Source organism: Chiloscyllium punctatum, chromosome 30, assembly GCF_047496795.1.
Source record: "Chiloscyllium punctatum isolate Juve2018m chromosome 30, sChiPun1.3, whole genome shotgun sequence".
NCBI classification, from domain to species: Eukaryota; Metazoa; Chordata; class Chondrichthyes; order Orectolobiformes; family Hemiscylliidae; genus Chiloscyllium; species Chiloscyllium punctatum.
The window spans coordinates 10,369,973-10,384,309 of NC_092768.1; the positions used below are offsets into that span (position 1 = coordinate 10,369,973).

General features: G+C 54.5%; 2 protein-coding genes across 3 annotated transcripts in view; one reads left to right on the forward strand and one right to left on the reverse strand.

Moving 5' to 3' along the window:
- The window catches only part of LOC140455159 (EGF-containing fibulin-like extracellular matrix protein 2), a 35,989-nt gene extending 32,188 nt beyond the window's left edge, over positions 1 to 3,801 (forward strand). For both annotated transcript variants that reach the window (XM_072549858.1, XM_072549859.1), the window contains 3 exons: positions 387 to 513; positions 2,440 to 2,635; positions 3,388 to 3,801. In XM_072549858.1, coding sequence (XP_072405959.1) covers positions 387 to 513; positions 2,440 to 2,635; positions 3,388 to 3,549 — 485 coding nt within the window. In that variant the 3' untranslated portion in view covers positions 3,550 to 3,801. The remainder of the gene's footprint in view (positions 1 to 386; positions 514 to 2,439; positions 2,636 to 3,387) is intronic.
- An 860-nt stretch (positions 3,802 to 4,661) lies between these two features.
- mus81 (MUS81 structure-specific endonuclease subunit) overlaps positions 4,662 to 14,337 on the reverse strand; it is a 36,206-nt gene continuing 26,530 nt past the window's right edge. The window contains 3 exon segments of the mRNA XM_072549744.1: positions 4,662 to 7,186; positions 8,460 to 8,543; positions 9,271 to 9,374. Of these exon segments, the coding sequence (XP_072405845.1) occupies positions 7,120 to 7,186; positions 8,460 to 8,543; positions 9,271 to 9,374 (255 nt within the window). The 3' untranslated portion in view covers positions 4,662 to 7,119.

Consider the following 14,337-nt stretch of genomic DNA (forward strand, 5'->3'; position numbering starts at 1 on the left):
TAGATACAGAGTAAAGCTCCCTCTACACTGTCCCCCATCAAACACTCCCAGGACAGGGACAGCACGGGGTTAGATACAGAGTAAAGCTGCCTCTACACTGTCCCCCATCAAACACTCCCAGGACAGGGACAGCACGGGGTTCGATACAGAGTAAAGCTTCCTCTACACTGTCCCCCATCAAACACTCCCCAGGACAGGGACAGCATGGGGTTAGATACAGAGTAAAGCTCCCTCTACACTGTCCCCCATGAACCCCTCCTGGGGACAGGGAGAGTGTGGTGTTGGATGTGTGGGGTGGGTGGGTGGGGTGTCCTGGGTGCTGCTCTGATGGTGTTACTAACGCGACCCCCCCCCCCCCCCTTGTGTGTGTGTTTCGGCTGGTGCAGATGTGAATGAGTGCGAGACCGGTCAGCACGGCTGCAGTGAGGAGCAGATGTGCACCAACGTCTACGGTGGCTTCCGCTGTGTGCCGAAGAATCAGTGCCAGGAGCCCTACGTGCAGGTGACCGACAAGTGAGTAACAACGTGCATTGGTGTAGCGCCCGGCAACGTCCCAACGGTCACCACCCTGCCTCCTCCCCCCGAGGCAGGAAGGAACGGCAGGGGTGCCTGCTGAGCAGAGAGTTTGAAAATCTGACCAGAGAGTGTCTCTCTACCTCTCCCACCATCACCCCCCTCTCCCCCACCCACCTCCTCGGGACATGAAGGGGAAGCGGACAAAGTCTGAACCGAGCGAGAAGGTTGTGCCTTTGTGTAGCGCCTGGCCTTGCGGCTGACGAGGGGTGTGCATAGCAAGATCCCGTGAGCAGCCACCTGAGGGTGACCTAGAGCCGCCCTGTTATCACTGTCTGGGGAGCTCCCTTTGTAGGTTTTAACACAGTCGACTCCCACTCTCCTCAAACCTCCCCACCCCCCCCCCCCCCAAAAGAGAATATTGACCCCCAATTCATACAGGCCCTTGCCTTCAGACGGGGGGCTGCTGGTCCCTTGGCACTGACTGAGTGAACCTCCGCTCTGCGTTTGTTTTCCCTGAGATCTCGGCTCCACACGGTACTCCAGCTGTGGTCCGACTGAATCCCCGCCGACTCCTCTAGTCCCCAAGTCCTTGGCCCAACCACCTCTGGCTGCTCCCTCCACCGTCAGGTCAGAGGTGGGGGATGTTCGCCGATGGTCGCCTGACGTTCATCCCCATTCACAACCCCTCAGATACTGAAACAGTCCGTGTTCAAACGTGACAAGATCTGGGGCAATCCCCAGGCTTGGGCTGACAAGTGACAAGTAACAGTCACACCACACGAATGACCATCACCGATCAGAGACAATCAACCCCTTGCCCCTTGACATTCAACAGTCTTACCATCCCCCCCCAGTATCAACACCCTGGGGGTTACCATGGACCGGAATCTCATCTGGACTCACCACAGCGGCTCCAAGAGCAGCTCAGAGGCTGGGAATCCTGCAGCGAGTAACTCCCCTCCTGACTCCCCCCCAAAGTCGGCAAGTCAGGAGGGTGAGGGAATACTCCCCACTTGCCCCTGGATGGGGGGCAGCTCCAACAACACTCGAGAAGCTCGACACCATCCAGGGACAGAGCAGCCCCCACTCGATTGGCACCACATCCCCACTCCCTCCCCCCACCGACGCTCAGTAACAGCAGGGTGTACCAGCTACAAGACAACTCACCCAAAGATCCTCAGGCAGCACCTTCCAAACCCACGAACACTTCCATCCAGAAGGACAAAGGGGGCAGCAGGTACAGGGGAACACCACCCCCCCACTGCAAGTTCCCCTCTCCCCATCCCGACTTGGGAAATCTATCAGCTGTTCCTTCAGTGTGGCGGGGTCAGAATCCTGGGATTCCCTCCCTGAGGGGCACCGTGTGGGGGTCCCTGCCCCTTATGGAGGCAGCTCACCACCACCTTCTCCAGGGGTAAATAGGGACGGGCGGGAAACGCAGGGCACATTCCCAAGGAAGCCCAGATGAGAACGGGTTTGCTGGAGCTACATTCTCACCCGAGGTCATCCTTGTGGGCACACTTAGGGATGTGAATGTTTGCACATTGAACTCTCTCTGTCTCTCTCTCTGTGTTCTTTATGAGAGTGAATCATTGCACACTGAGCTCACTCCACCATGTTGTCACCTGCCTCCATCTTTTCATAGTCCCGTGTCTGTCCTCCACACAGCTCCCCCCACCTCCTCCCTTGGTAGGCCCCCCGACTCTCCACGAACGTTTCTACACCAGCTGGGAGACAGCGGAGTGCCACCCCAATTATATTTGCCCTCGCTCCTGCCAACTCCCCCTGGAGTAAACGCGAGAGTGGCATCTGACACACGCAAACCCAAGGATGTACTGAGTGCCATGTGTGTCAGCGAAGTCAGGTTCCCTTGGTGTGAAGCCACACTGAACAGGACACTTTGCTCTCTCGTTGTCCCCACAGCCGCTGTGTGTGCCACTCTGCCCGTTCAGGATGCCAGGACAAGCCCACATCAATTGTTTACCGCTACATGAGTATTACATCGGAGAGGAGCGTGCCCTCGGATATCTTCCAAATCCAGGCCACCAGCATCTATCCCGGGGCCTATAACACTTTCCGCATCAAAGCGGGGCATGAGAACGGCGATTTCTACGTCAGGGTGGGTACCCACGTGTTGGCAGGGCGTGTGCGCGGACCATTGCCAAGGCAGGTCAGGGGATGCCAGGGGGCGGGGGGGGAGATCAGACAGGGGGGGTGTGAGTGTTCCCGGGTCCAGAAGGAATCAGACAGCAGCAGCTAACTCCTGTCACTGTCAGGCAGCAGTGAGTGACCGGAATCGCTCAAGATACATCAAATATACCGTATCTCTGCGGCGCTGACCCTCCGACAGTGCGGCGCTCCCTCGGCGCTGACCCTCCGACAGTGCGGCGCTCCCTCGGCGCTGACCCTCCGACAGTGCGGCGCTCCCTCGGCGCTGACCCTCCGACAGTGCGGCGCTCCCTCGGCGCTGACCCTCCGACAGTGCGGCGCTCCCTCGGCACTGACCCTCCGACAGTGCATCAGCGCTGACCCTCCGACAGTGCCCACTCCCTGGACAGTGGGACATTGAACCCCCAACCTTCTAATGGGAGGTGATGCCACTGGTTTTGAAGGCGGCAGTACCTTGGAGGGTAGAGTTGGCGTCCCAGGTTTTTTAGGGGTGGGGGGGGGGGGGGGTGGAATCGGGAATCTCTCTGCCGCCAAAACCGCTGGCAGGAACAGGTGACCGTGAACAAGCGAAACCTGCGATGGATGGGTCTGGGCGGGTTAGCAGAGGCAAGGCGGGAGGGGGAGGAATTGACCTGAGGGGACGAGTGGCCTCCCGCCAATCCTGCTAACTCTGTTTTTTTTTTGTTTCCGAAATCTCAACAGCAAATTAACAACATCAGTGCCATGCTGGTGCTGGCCCGGCAGGTGACGGGTCCCCAGGACTTTGTGGTGGATTTGGAAATGGTAACCGTTAACCCTGTGATGACCTACCAGTCCAGCTCTCTCCTCAGACTGACCATATACGTGGGCGCCTACTCTTTCTAGTCAGGACGCCCCTGCCCGGCGTCCGGCCTCCCATCGAAGGGAATCTCTCTCTCGCCTTCGGTAAAATTAAAAAAAAAACCCCGCAAAATTGAACGCCTTTGGCCAACAGATGTACCTTACGATTTCAGACTCCCGTCTCGTCGGGTTCTGGGCCGCGCTCCCTGCCCGCGTTGCCTCTCGGTGCCACTCCTAACGGGCGACGCGTCGGGTTTGGGAGTGACTGTCAGAAACACAAATAAATGAGCAAACCCACTCTCCGGTTCTGGAAAGACTGGGAATTGTCCGTACCGCGCCCAGGCCCCGACCTCCTTGCGTTGGCACGGAGATGCACCCCCACCCTCACCGAGGCATGAGGACTTTGCCTTGTTCTCTGTACGCAGCCTCTCACTACACGGCTTCACCCATCCAACCTCTTCCCCCAGAGATCAAAGCCTGTCCACCATCTACATGGCGCAGGTCTGGAGTGTGATGGAATATTCCGCTTCCCCCCCACCGCCCCCCTACCCTCCTTGCCCTGGATGGGGGCAGCTCCAACCCCCTTCGGGTTCCCCTCCCTCCCATCCCAACTTGGAAACATATCGGCCGTTCCTTCGCCGTGGCTGGGTCAGAATGTGGCAGCTCCCTCCCTGAGGAGGGGCAACCCACAGTGGGCGTGTTAAATAGGCAGCTCACCACCCCCTCCCACCTTCTCAAGGGGCAACTAGGGACGGGGGGGCGAGTCATGCTGGACACACACAATCCACAAAATGGATACATCATAAAAGAATACTCGAGAAGCTCGACACCGTCCAGGGACAGAGCAGCCCCCCCGCTCGATTGGCACCACATCCCCACTCCCTCCCCCCACCCCAGGGTGTACCATCTACAAGAGGCAGTGCGGAAACTCACCAAAGATCCTCAGGCAACACCTTCCAAACCCACGAGCACTTCCATCTAGAAGGATGAGGGGCAGCAGATACAGGGGAACTCCACCCCCCCCTGCAGGTTCCCCACTCCCCATCCCAACTTGGGAATATATCGGCCGTCGCTTCAGTGTGGCTGGGTCCGAATCCTGACTTAGGATCCACATCAGAGAAACCGGCCCAGTTTGAAGGTGAAACACCAGACTCTACTGTCTGTTCATGTTTTTAAGCTTTATTCGAACATTTTTAATATAAAAAACACACACACACACATGATTTCCATAGCACCTTGCCCCACGAATCTAAGGGAACTTCTCAGACAGTCACATCCTGATACGAACATGGATTGAATGATTATTGGAGGCACAGGGAGTGAGTGGGTGATACCCTCACCCACCCAGCACCGTCCCCTGGCACCTCCCACGATCGGGCTACACGGGTTCGACACAGCTACTGCGAAAATCCTCACGCACTGCGCCCTACACACACACTAACAATTCACACAACGACATAACATGCAACACACAGGACTAGTCACACACGGGGAGGGACACGGGGAGAGGCTGTGTGCAGCCGGACATCTAGAACAGAATCCTCTCCTCTGACAGGTCCAGGGGGAGCCAGCCAAATGGAAGGATGATGGCCAATGTGTTCCCCGCACCCCCTCTGCCTCTCACAATCCCCCGTCCCCCACCCTCCCAGAGGGAGAGAGAGGGACAGAGAGGTGGGGGGGGAGACAGAGAGAGGGGGAGACAGACAGAAAGAGAGAGAGAGAGGGGGAGGGACAGAAAGGGACAGAGAGAGGGGGGGTCAGACAGAGAGAGAGGGAGAGGGACAGAAAGAGAGAGGGAGACAGGGAGAGAGAGGGACAGAAAGAGACACAGAGAGGGAGAGGCAGACAGAGGGACAGAAAGAGAGAGAGAGGGGTAGTCAGAGAGAGGCAGACAGAGAGCGAGAGACAGAGGGACAGAAAGAGAGAGAGGGGGAGACAGAGGGGGGCAGAGAGGGGGAGAGGCAGACAGAGAAAGGCAGACAGAAAGGGAGACAGAGAGGGAGAGAGAGATAGAGGCAGACAGGGAGACAGAGAGGGACAGAAATAGAGGGAGAGGGAGACACACAGAAATAAAGACAGACAGAGGGAGAGAGATAGAGACAGAAACACAGACAAAAAGATATACAAACACAATACTAACTGTATAAATATTTCACAAACTATTCACTTCCAGATTCAGCATTATTCTGTTGAGAGGGACTTTCGAATGGGAGGGAGCAGTTCCCCATACTGGGCTGTCCCGGTCTCAGGAGGTGGGTTCTGGCTCATTGAGTCGGGGTTTTTAAAGGAACATGACGGTGGAGTTGGTGGGAAACACAGAGTGGGAGGACCAGGCTGACTCCCTTCCCCTCGACCTGACGTTCCATGGTTTGACAAAATAAAACCCATCTCTCTGGGGCAGGGGGGTCACATTCAGACAGCTGGGTAGCCGTTACAATTCCCCTTTATCCCAGATCCCGGACAAACGCTCCAGGGTCAAGGGATTCATCGGAAATCTCAATAAAATGACAACATGATGTCCAACGGTGCATGAGACAGACAGGAAGTTGAGATGTTTCTTAAAAAAAAACTTCCGTGGCAACGGCCTGACCAATCACGGTTGAATTTAACCAGTTAATTTCGATTGGCAATTAACGATTCTTGCTGGATCTCCAAGGAAACCAGAGACCAACCAATGACACCTCTCTGGGGGGAAAAGAAACCTGGTTTTCTTGCATCGTGGTCCTGATGAGGGTCAATGAGAAATCTCAAATTCCTGCCTCTCTTGCTGAACACCGTCTAAAATTTAACTGAGCAGTTAATTGTCCACGTTAGGCGTCGATACTACGGAGACAAGCTAGAGATATTTGAGCGCCTGTGAACAGTAAAGTAGGCCGAATGGCCTCATGTTCCCAAACATCGATAGTTATAAAACATGGAAACACAAAATCAAGGCATGCATTGATTCTGACAGGAAATGGCAGCGCTTATCCTAACAGCTTTCAAAAATGGAAAGCTGCAAATATCAAAATGAAGGAGGTTATTGATGACTTGCGGCCTTGAGAAATTTAAAAGAAAAACACCTTGTTTGTTTAGGTTAAAATCGGGTTGGCGGCCAAGATAGAAATAAAAAATGAGGACTTTACCGATAATATTTACCTCCAAGTTTTACAAAAATAAATAGCACCTTCCCAGCATAAAAAAACTGACGATGAGTAAACATGGAGATCGTGACAGATTACCCACGTGCTTTGCCCTTTTGTTAAAAACTTGAGAAGCAAAAGTCTTGCCATTGGCGTGAATTTCCAAACAGAGGGGGGCTGCCCCTCGCACGGGGAGTTGTGTGCCCCCTCCCCCCCCGGTGGGCCCTGGTCAGGAAGCGTGAGGGAATGGGCGCGATCGTTCAAGGAACTTGGCCTTGTGCTGGGGGGTCAGAGGGCTGAGAATGGCAATCGCTGCACCCACCACCACCGCGCCCCCCCCACCCCCCAACCCTCTCCCTCTCCAAACACAAACCCCCCCCCCCCCCCAAAAAAAAATCAAAGATCCAAATGACGGCAGTGACGGACGGAGAGCTGCTTCCAGGGCCTAGGGCCTGAGGCCTTCTCGGTTCGGTCACTGGGAGAGCAAGAACCCTCAGCACAGAGGTCCCTCGGTGCAGTACAGCTGAGCAACCGTCTTGCTCAGGGCTGGACCCAAGTTTCTGAGGCAAGTAAAACACAAAGAGACAATCACACATTCGCTGAACACATTCCTTCTTCAAAATAGTTCACCATTTCACAGCCCACTGCAGCAGCAGGTTGGCAGAGATCTCACGCACTTTTCTTCAACAACAGTCTCGGTTGGAAACAGTACTGACCCTCCGACAGTGCGGCACTCCCTCAGCACTGACCCTCCGACAGTGCGGCACTCCCTCAGCACTGACCCTCAGACAGTGCCCACTCCCTCAGCACTGACCCTCCGACAGTGCCCACTCCCTCAGTACTGACCCTCCGACAGTGCGGCGCTCCCTCAGCACTGACCCTCCGACAGTGCGGCGCTCCCTCAGCACTGACCCTCCGACAGTGCGGCGCTCCCTCAGCACTGACCCTCCGACAGTGCGGCGCTCCCTCAGCACTGACCCTCCGACAGTGCCCACACCCTCAGCACTGACCCTCCGACAGTGACCACTCCCTCAGCACTGACCCTCCGACAGTGCGGCACTCCCTCGGCACTGACCCTCCGACAGTGCCCACACCCTCAGTACTGACCCTCCGACAGTGCCCACTCCCTCAGTACTGACCCTCCGACAGTGTGGCGCTCCCTCAGCACTGACCCTCCGACAGTGCGGCGCTCCCTCAGCACTGACCCTCCGACAGTGCGGCGCTCCCTCAGCACTGACCCTCCGCCGGTGCGGCGCTCCCTCAGCACTGACCCTCCGACAGTGCCCACTCCCTCAGCACTGACCCTCCGACAGTGCCCACTCCCTCAGCACTGATCCCCCGACAGTGCCCACTCCCTCAGCACTGACCCTCCGACAGTGCGGCACTCCCTCAGCACTGACCCTCCGACAGTGCCCACTCCCTCAGCACTGATCCCCCGACAGTGCCCACTCCCTCAGCACTGACCCTCCGACAGTGCCCACTCCCTCAGCACTGACCCTCCGACAGTGCCCACTCCCTCAGCACTGACCCTCCGACAGTGCCCACTCCCTCAGCACTGACCCTCCGACAGTGAGGCACTCCCTCAGTACTGACACAGGACTGCCAGCCTGGATTTTGAGCTCCACCCTCTGGTGTGGGTGTTCAGACCCTGGACCTCCCGAGTTTCCAGTGGCAGTGCAGCCCTGTGAGGGCAACGCTGGGGAAAGGGGACATTTGCCAGAACGTAACACCCCCCCTCACCTGACAGAGCAAGCCCCTGTTCCGTCCCGTGACAGAGAGTGAGGGACAGACACCATTTGGTGGAGCGTCTCGGGGTGGGGAGTGGATACTTACCGCTGTGTGCTGCCGCACTTAATGTTGGACAGCAACTTCTCCCTCCCTCCAGCAGTCGGACACTCCTCATAGGCTTTCATCAAGCTGCCAATCAGAGACAAGGTCAGTCAGACACAAACACGGAGTCGGCCAATCGGAATCGCATGGGCCAGGCGGCCAATCGGAATCGCAGTCAGTCAGCCAATCACAAGGTGGGGGAGACAATGGTCGCTCTGAATGGGGACGCCATTGAGTTTTTCTGGACTGAGAAACAAGGGGAGGCCACTCTGCCCCTACGACTTGCTGCTGCTTTCAATAAGATCCGAGCTTAACCTCTGCTCTCTGTTTCCTGCATCCCACGATAACCGTCAGCCCCTCGATCGTCAATAATCAGACTACCCCTCTCTTAAAAATATCTCAAAGATTCTGCATCTCGTGCCTTTTGAAGAAGGGGATTCCAAAGACTCACAACCCTCTCAGAAAAAAACCATATGGTTCCCCGTTTCTGTTTGAAATCATCGCCCCTTATTTTTAAACAGTGACCCTTCGATCTCGATCCTCGCAGGAAAGGAAACATCCTTTCCACATCCCCTGGTCAGATCCCCTCAGGATGTCCGGGATTCACCTTCCAAACTCCCCAGGATACAGGCCTCGCCTGTCCAACCTTTCCTGCTATTAAATCCAGTCAACCTTCCCCCAATGGCTTCCAGCCAGGTGACCCTGATTGCCGTGAGGACAGTCGATCAATGGGCTGAAGGGCAGCCCTCCCTGTGCTGGGGTGAGGGAGCTGGTCTCGGGATCTGACCATACCGAACCCACGCTGGCGACGTACCTGGCCACCGAGTCGTAATGGCGGAGGATGGCGATCGCTTTCTCCCCGCTGATCCCGTTAATCTGCATCAGCTGCTTGGCAAAGACCTCCTTCACCGTCTGGGCCTGAGTGGGGGGGGGTGACAAGAACCAACTGTATTTATATGGCGCCCTCCACAGACAGGCACAGCCTGACACAAAGACAGTGTAACCAACAGCACTGCAAACAGACAGCACTGGAACATTCACACGTCACCGCTGTGTTTCAGAGAGTGTGTGTGTGTGTGTGAGAGAGAGTTTGTTTATGTATGCATGTCTGTGCATCTGTGTGTGCACCTGCATGTTTATGTGTATCTTTCTGTATCTGTGCATGTGTGAATGTCTGTGTGTATGTGTGTGTGTGTACAACTGTGTGCGCGTGTATCTGTGAGTGCGTGCGTGCGTGCCTGTGTATGTGCGCGCTTCAGTCTGTATCTGTGCGTTTGTGTATGTCTGTGTATATCTGTATGCATGTGCGTGCCTGTGTATCTGTATGCATGTGTGTGCCTGTGTGTGCGCATGCCTGCGTCTATCTGTGTGTATCTGTGTGCATGCGCGTGCCTGTGTGTGTATCTGTGTGCATGTGCATGTCTGTGTATATCTGTGCGCATGTGCATGCCTGTGTGTGTGCATATCTGTGTGTATCTATGTGCATGTGCGTGCCTGTGTGTGTGTGTGTGTGCATGCCTGTGTGTATCTGTGTGCACGTGCAGGTCTGTGTGTGCATGTCTGTGTGTATCTGTGTGTGTGTGTGCATATCTGTGTATCTGTGTGCATCTGCGTGCCTGTGTGTGTGTGCATGCCTGTGCCTGTGTGTGTGCATGCCTGTGTATCTGTGTGTGTGTGCATGTCTATGTATATCTGTGTGCACGTGCGTGCCTGTATGTGTGTGCGCACACCTATGTGTATCTGTGTGCATGTGTGTGCATATCTGTGTGTACCTGTGTGTGTGCATGCCTGTGTGTATCTGTGTGCCTGTGCGTGCCTCTGTGTGTGCATGCCTGCGTCTATCTGTGTGTATCTGTGTGCATGCGCGTGCCTGTGTGTGCGCATGTCTGTGTATATCTGTGTGCACGTGCGTGCCAGTATGTGTGTGCAAGTCTGTGTGTATCTATGTGCATGTGCATGCCTCTGTGTGTGCGCATGCCTGTGTGTATCTGTGTGCATGTGCGTGCGTGTGTATGCATGTGCGTGCCTGTGTGTGTGTGCATGTCTGAGTGTATCTGCTTGCGTGTGTGTATCTGTGTGCATGTGCGTGTATATCTGTGTGCATGTGCGTGCCTGTGTGTGTGCATGTTTGTGTATATCTGTGTGCATGTGCGTGCCTGTGTGTGTGTGCATGTCTGTGTGCATGTGCGTGCCTATGTGCGCATGCATGCCTGTGTATATCTGTGTGCATGTGCGTGCCTGTGTATATGTGTATGCATGCCTGTGTATATGTGTATGCATGCCTGTGTATATGTGTGCATGTGTGTGCACCTGTGTGCGCATGCCTGTGTCAGTGTGTCTGCATGTCTGCGTGTATCTGTGTGCATGCCTATGTGTATCTGTGTGCATACGCATATCTGTGTATCTGTGTGCATGTGTGTGCCTCTGTGTGTGCATGTCTGCTTGTATCTGTGTGCATGTGTGCCTGTGGGTGTGTGTGCATGTCTGCGTGTATCCGTGTGCATATGTTTGTATCTGTGTGCATGCTTGTGCCTGTGTGTGTGTGCATGCCTGTATGTATCTGTGTGCACGTGTGTGCCTGTGTGTCTGCATATCTGTGTGCATGTGCGTGCGTGTGTGTGTATGCATGTGCGTGCCTGTGTGTGTGCATGTCTGCGTGTATCTGCTTGCGTGTGTGTATCTGTGTGCATGTGCGTGCCTGTGTGTGTGCATGTCTGTGTATATCTGTGTGCATGTGCGTGCCTGTGTGTGTGTGCATGTCTGTGTGCATGTGCGTGCCTATGTGCGCATGCATGCCTGTGTATATCTGTGTGCACGTGCGTGCCTGTGCATGCCTGTGTATATGTGTATGCATGCCTGTGTATATGTGTGCACGTGTGTGCACCTGTGTGCCTGTGTGTGCATGCCTGTGTCAGTGTGTCTGCATGTCTGCGTGTATCTGTGTGCATGTGCGTGCACGCCTATGTGTATCTGTGTGCATACGCATATCTGTGTATCTGTGTGTATGTGTGTGCCTCTGTGTGTGCATGTCTGCTTGTATCTGTGTGCATGTGTGCCTGTGGGTGTGTGTGCATGTCTGTGTGTATCCGTGTGCATGTGTTTGTATCTGTGTGCATGCTTGTGCCTGTGTGTGTGTGCATGCCTGTATGTATCTGTGTGCACGTGTGTGCCTGTGTGTCTGCATATCTGTGTGTATGTGTGCATGTCTGTGTGTATCTATGTGCATGTGCGTGCCTGTGCGCGCATGTCTATGTGCATCTGTGTGCATATGCGTGCCTGTGTGTATCTGTGTGCATGTGCAGGTCTGTGTGTGCCTGTGTACATGTGCTTGCGTGTGTGTGTGTGTGTGTGCATGCTTATGTGTATCTGTGTGCATGTGCATGCCTGTGTATATCTGTGTGCATGTGCATGCCTGTATGTGCATGTCTGTATGTATCTGTGCGCGTGTGTGCAAATCTGTATCTGTGTGCATGTGTGTGCCTGTGTGTGTGTGCATGTCTGTGTGTATCTGTGTGCATGCTTGTGCCTGTGTGTGTGCGTGCCTGTGTGTGCGTATGTCTGCTTGTATCGGTGTGCATGCGTGTGCCTGCCTGTGTGTATGTATGTGCATGTGCGTATGTCTGTGTGTATCTGTGTGCATGTGTGTATGTCTGTGTGTAACTGTGTGCATGTGCGTGCCTGTATGTGTGTATCTGTGTGTATGCCTGTGTGTGCATGTGCGTGCATGTCTGTGTATACCTGTGTGCATGTGTGCGCATGCCGGTGTGTACCTGTGTGCATGTGGGTATACCTGTATGCATGTGCATGCCTGTGTGTATATCTGTGTGTATCTGTGTGCATGTGTGTGCATATCTGCGTGTATCCGTGTGCCTGTGTGTGCATGTCTGTGTGTATCTGTGTGCATGTGCGTGCCTGTGTGTGCGCGCGCATGTCTGTGTATATCTATGTGCATGCGCGTGCCTGTGTGTGTCTCTGTGCATGTGCAGGTCTGTGTGTATCTGTGTGCATGTGCGTGCCTGTGTGTGTGCATGCCTGTGTATACCTGTGTGCATGTGTGTGCCTGTGTGTGTATGCCTTTGTGTATCTGTGTGCCTGTGTGTGTGTGCATGTCTGCGTGTATTGGTGTGCATGTGTATGTGCATATGTGTGTATCTGTGTGCATGCGCGTGCCTGTGTGTGTATATCTGTGTGCATGTGCGTGCCTGTGTGTGCGCGCATGCCTGTGTATATCTGTGTGCATGTGTGTGCCTGTGTGTGCATATCTGTGTGCATGTCTGTGTATATCTGTGTGCATGTGCGTGCCTGTGTGTGCATGTCTGTGTGTGTGCATGTCTGTGTACCTGTGTGCATATGTGTGCCTGTGTGTGTGCGCATGCGCATGCCTGTGTGTATCTGTCTGCATGTACGTGCCTGTGTATGTGTGCATCTGTGTGCATGTGCGTGCCTGTGTGTGCATGTCTGTGTATACGCGTGCCTGTGTGTGTGCATGCCTGTGTTTGTGCATGTCAGTGTGTATCTGTGTGCCTGTGTGTGCATGTCTGTGTATATGCGTGTGCATGTGCATGCCTGTGTGTGTGCATGTCTACGTGTATCTGTGCGCACGCGCATGCCTGTGTGAATCTATGTGCATGTGCGTGCATATCTGTGCATGCCTGTGTGTGTGTGCATGCCTATGTATATCTGTGTGCATGTTGGTGCCGGTGTGTGTGCATTCATGTGTGAACCTTTGTGCATGTGCGTGCCTGTGTGTGCATGTCTGCGTGTCTCTGTGTGCGCGCATGCCTGTGTGTGCATGTGCGTGCTGTGTGCATGTCTGTGTATATCTGTGTGCATGTGCGTGCCTGACTGTATGTGCATGCCTGTGTGTGCATGCCTGTGTGCATCTGTATGCATATGCGTGCCTGCATATGTGCGCATTCCTGTGTGTATCTGTGTGCATGTGCGTGCTTGTGTGTGTATGTCTGTGTATGTCTGTGTGTATCTGTGTGTGCATGTATGCGTGTATCTGCGTGCATGTGTGTGCACATGCCTGTGTGTATCTGTGTGGAAGTGCGTGCCTGTGTGTGTGCATATCTGTATGTATCTGTGTGCATGTGTGTGTGCATATCTGTGTATCTGTGTGCATGCCTGTGTATCTGTGCGCGTGTGTGCGTATCTGTATGTATCTGTGTGCATGCCTGTGCCTGTGTGTGCGCGTGCCTGTGTGTACACATGTCTGCTTGTATCTGTGTGCATGCCTGTGTGTATCTGTGTGCATGTGCATGCCTGACTATTTGTGTGCATGTCTGTGTATACCTGTGTGCATGTGCGTGACTGTGTGTATGCCGGTGTGTATCTGTGTGCACGTGTGTATCTGTGTGCATGTCTGCGTGTATCGGTGTGCATGTGTATGTGCAATATGTGTGTATCTGTGTTCATGTGCGTGCCTGTGTGTGTGCATGCCTTCGTATGCCTGTATGCATGTGCGTGCCTGTGTGTGTGCATATCTGTGTGTATCCGTATGCCTGTGTGTGTTCATGTCTGTGTGTATCTGTGTGCATGTGCGTGCCTGTGTGTGTGTGTGCGTATCTGTGTGCGCCTGTGTGTGTGTGCATATCTGTGTGTGTATGTGTGCATGTGCGTGCCTGTGTGTATCTGTGTGCTTGTGCATGTCTGTGTGTGTGCTTGTCTGTGTATATCTGTGTGTGCATGTGCCTTTGTGTAGCTGTGTCTCTGTATCGATGTGTGCATGTGCACGTCTGTTTGTATCTGTGTGCACGTGTCTGTGTGTATTTGTGCGCATCTGTGTGCGCGTGTCCGTGCGCATCTGTGTGCGCGTGTCCGTGCGCATCTGTGTGCGCGTGTCCGTGCGCATCTGTGCGCGCGTGTCTGTGTGCATGTG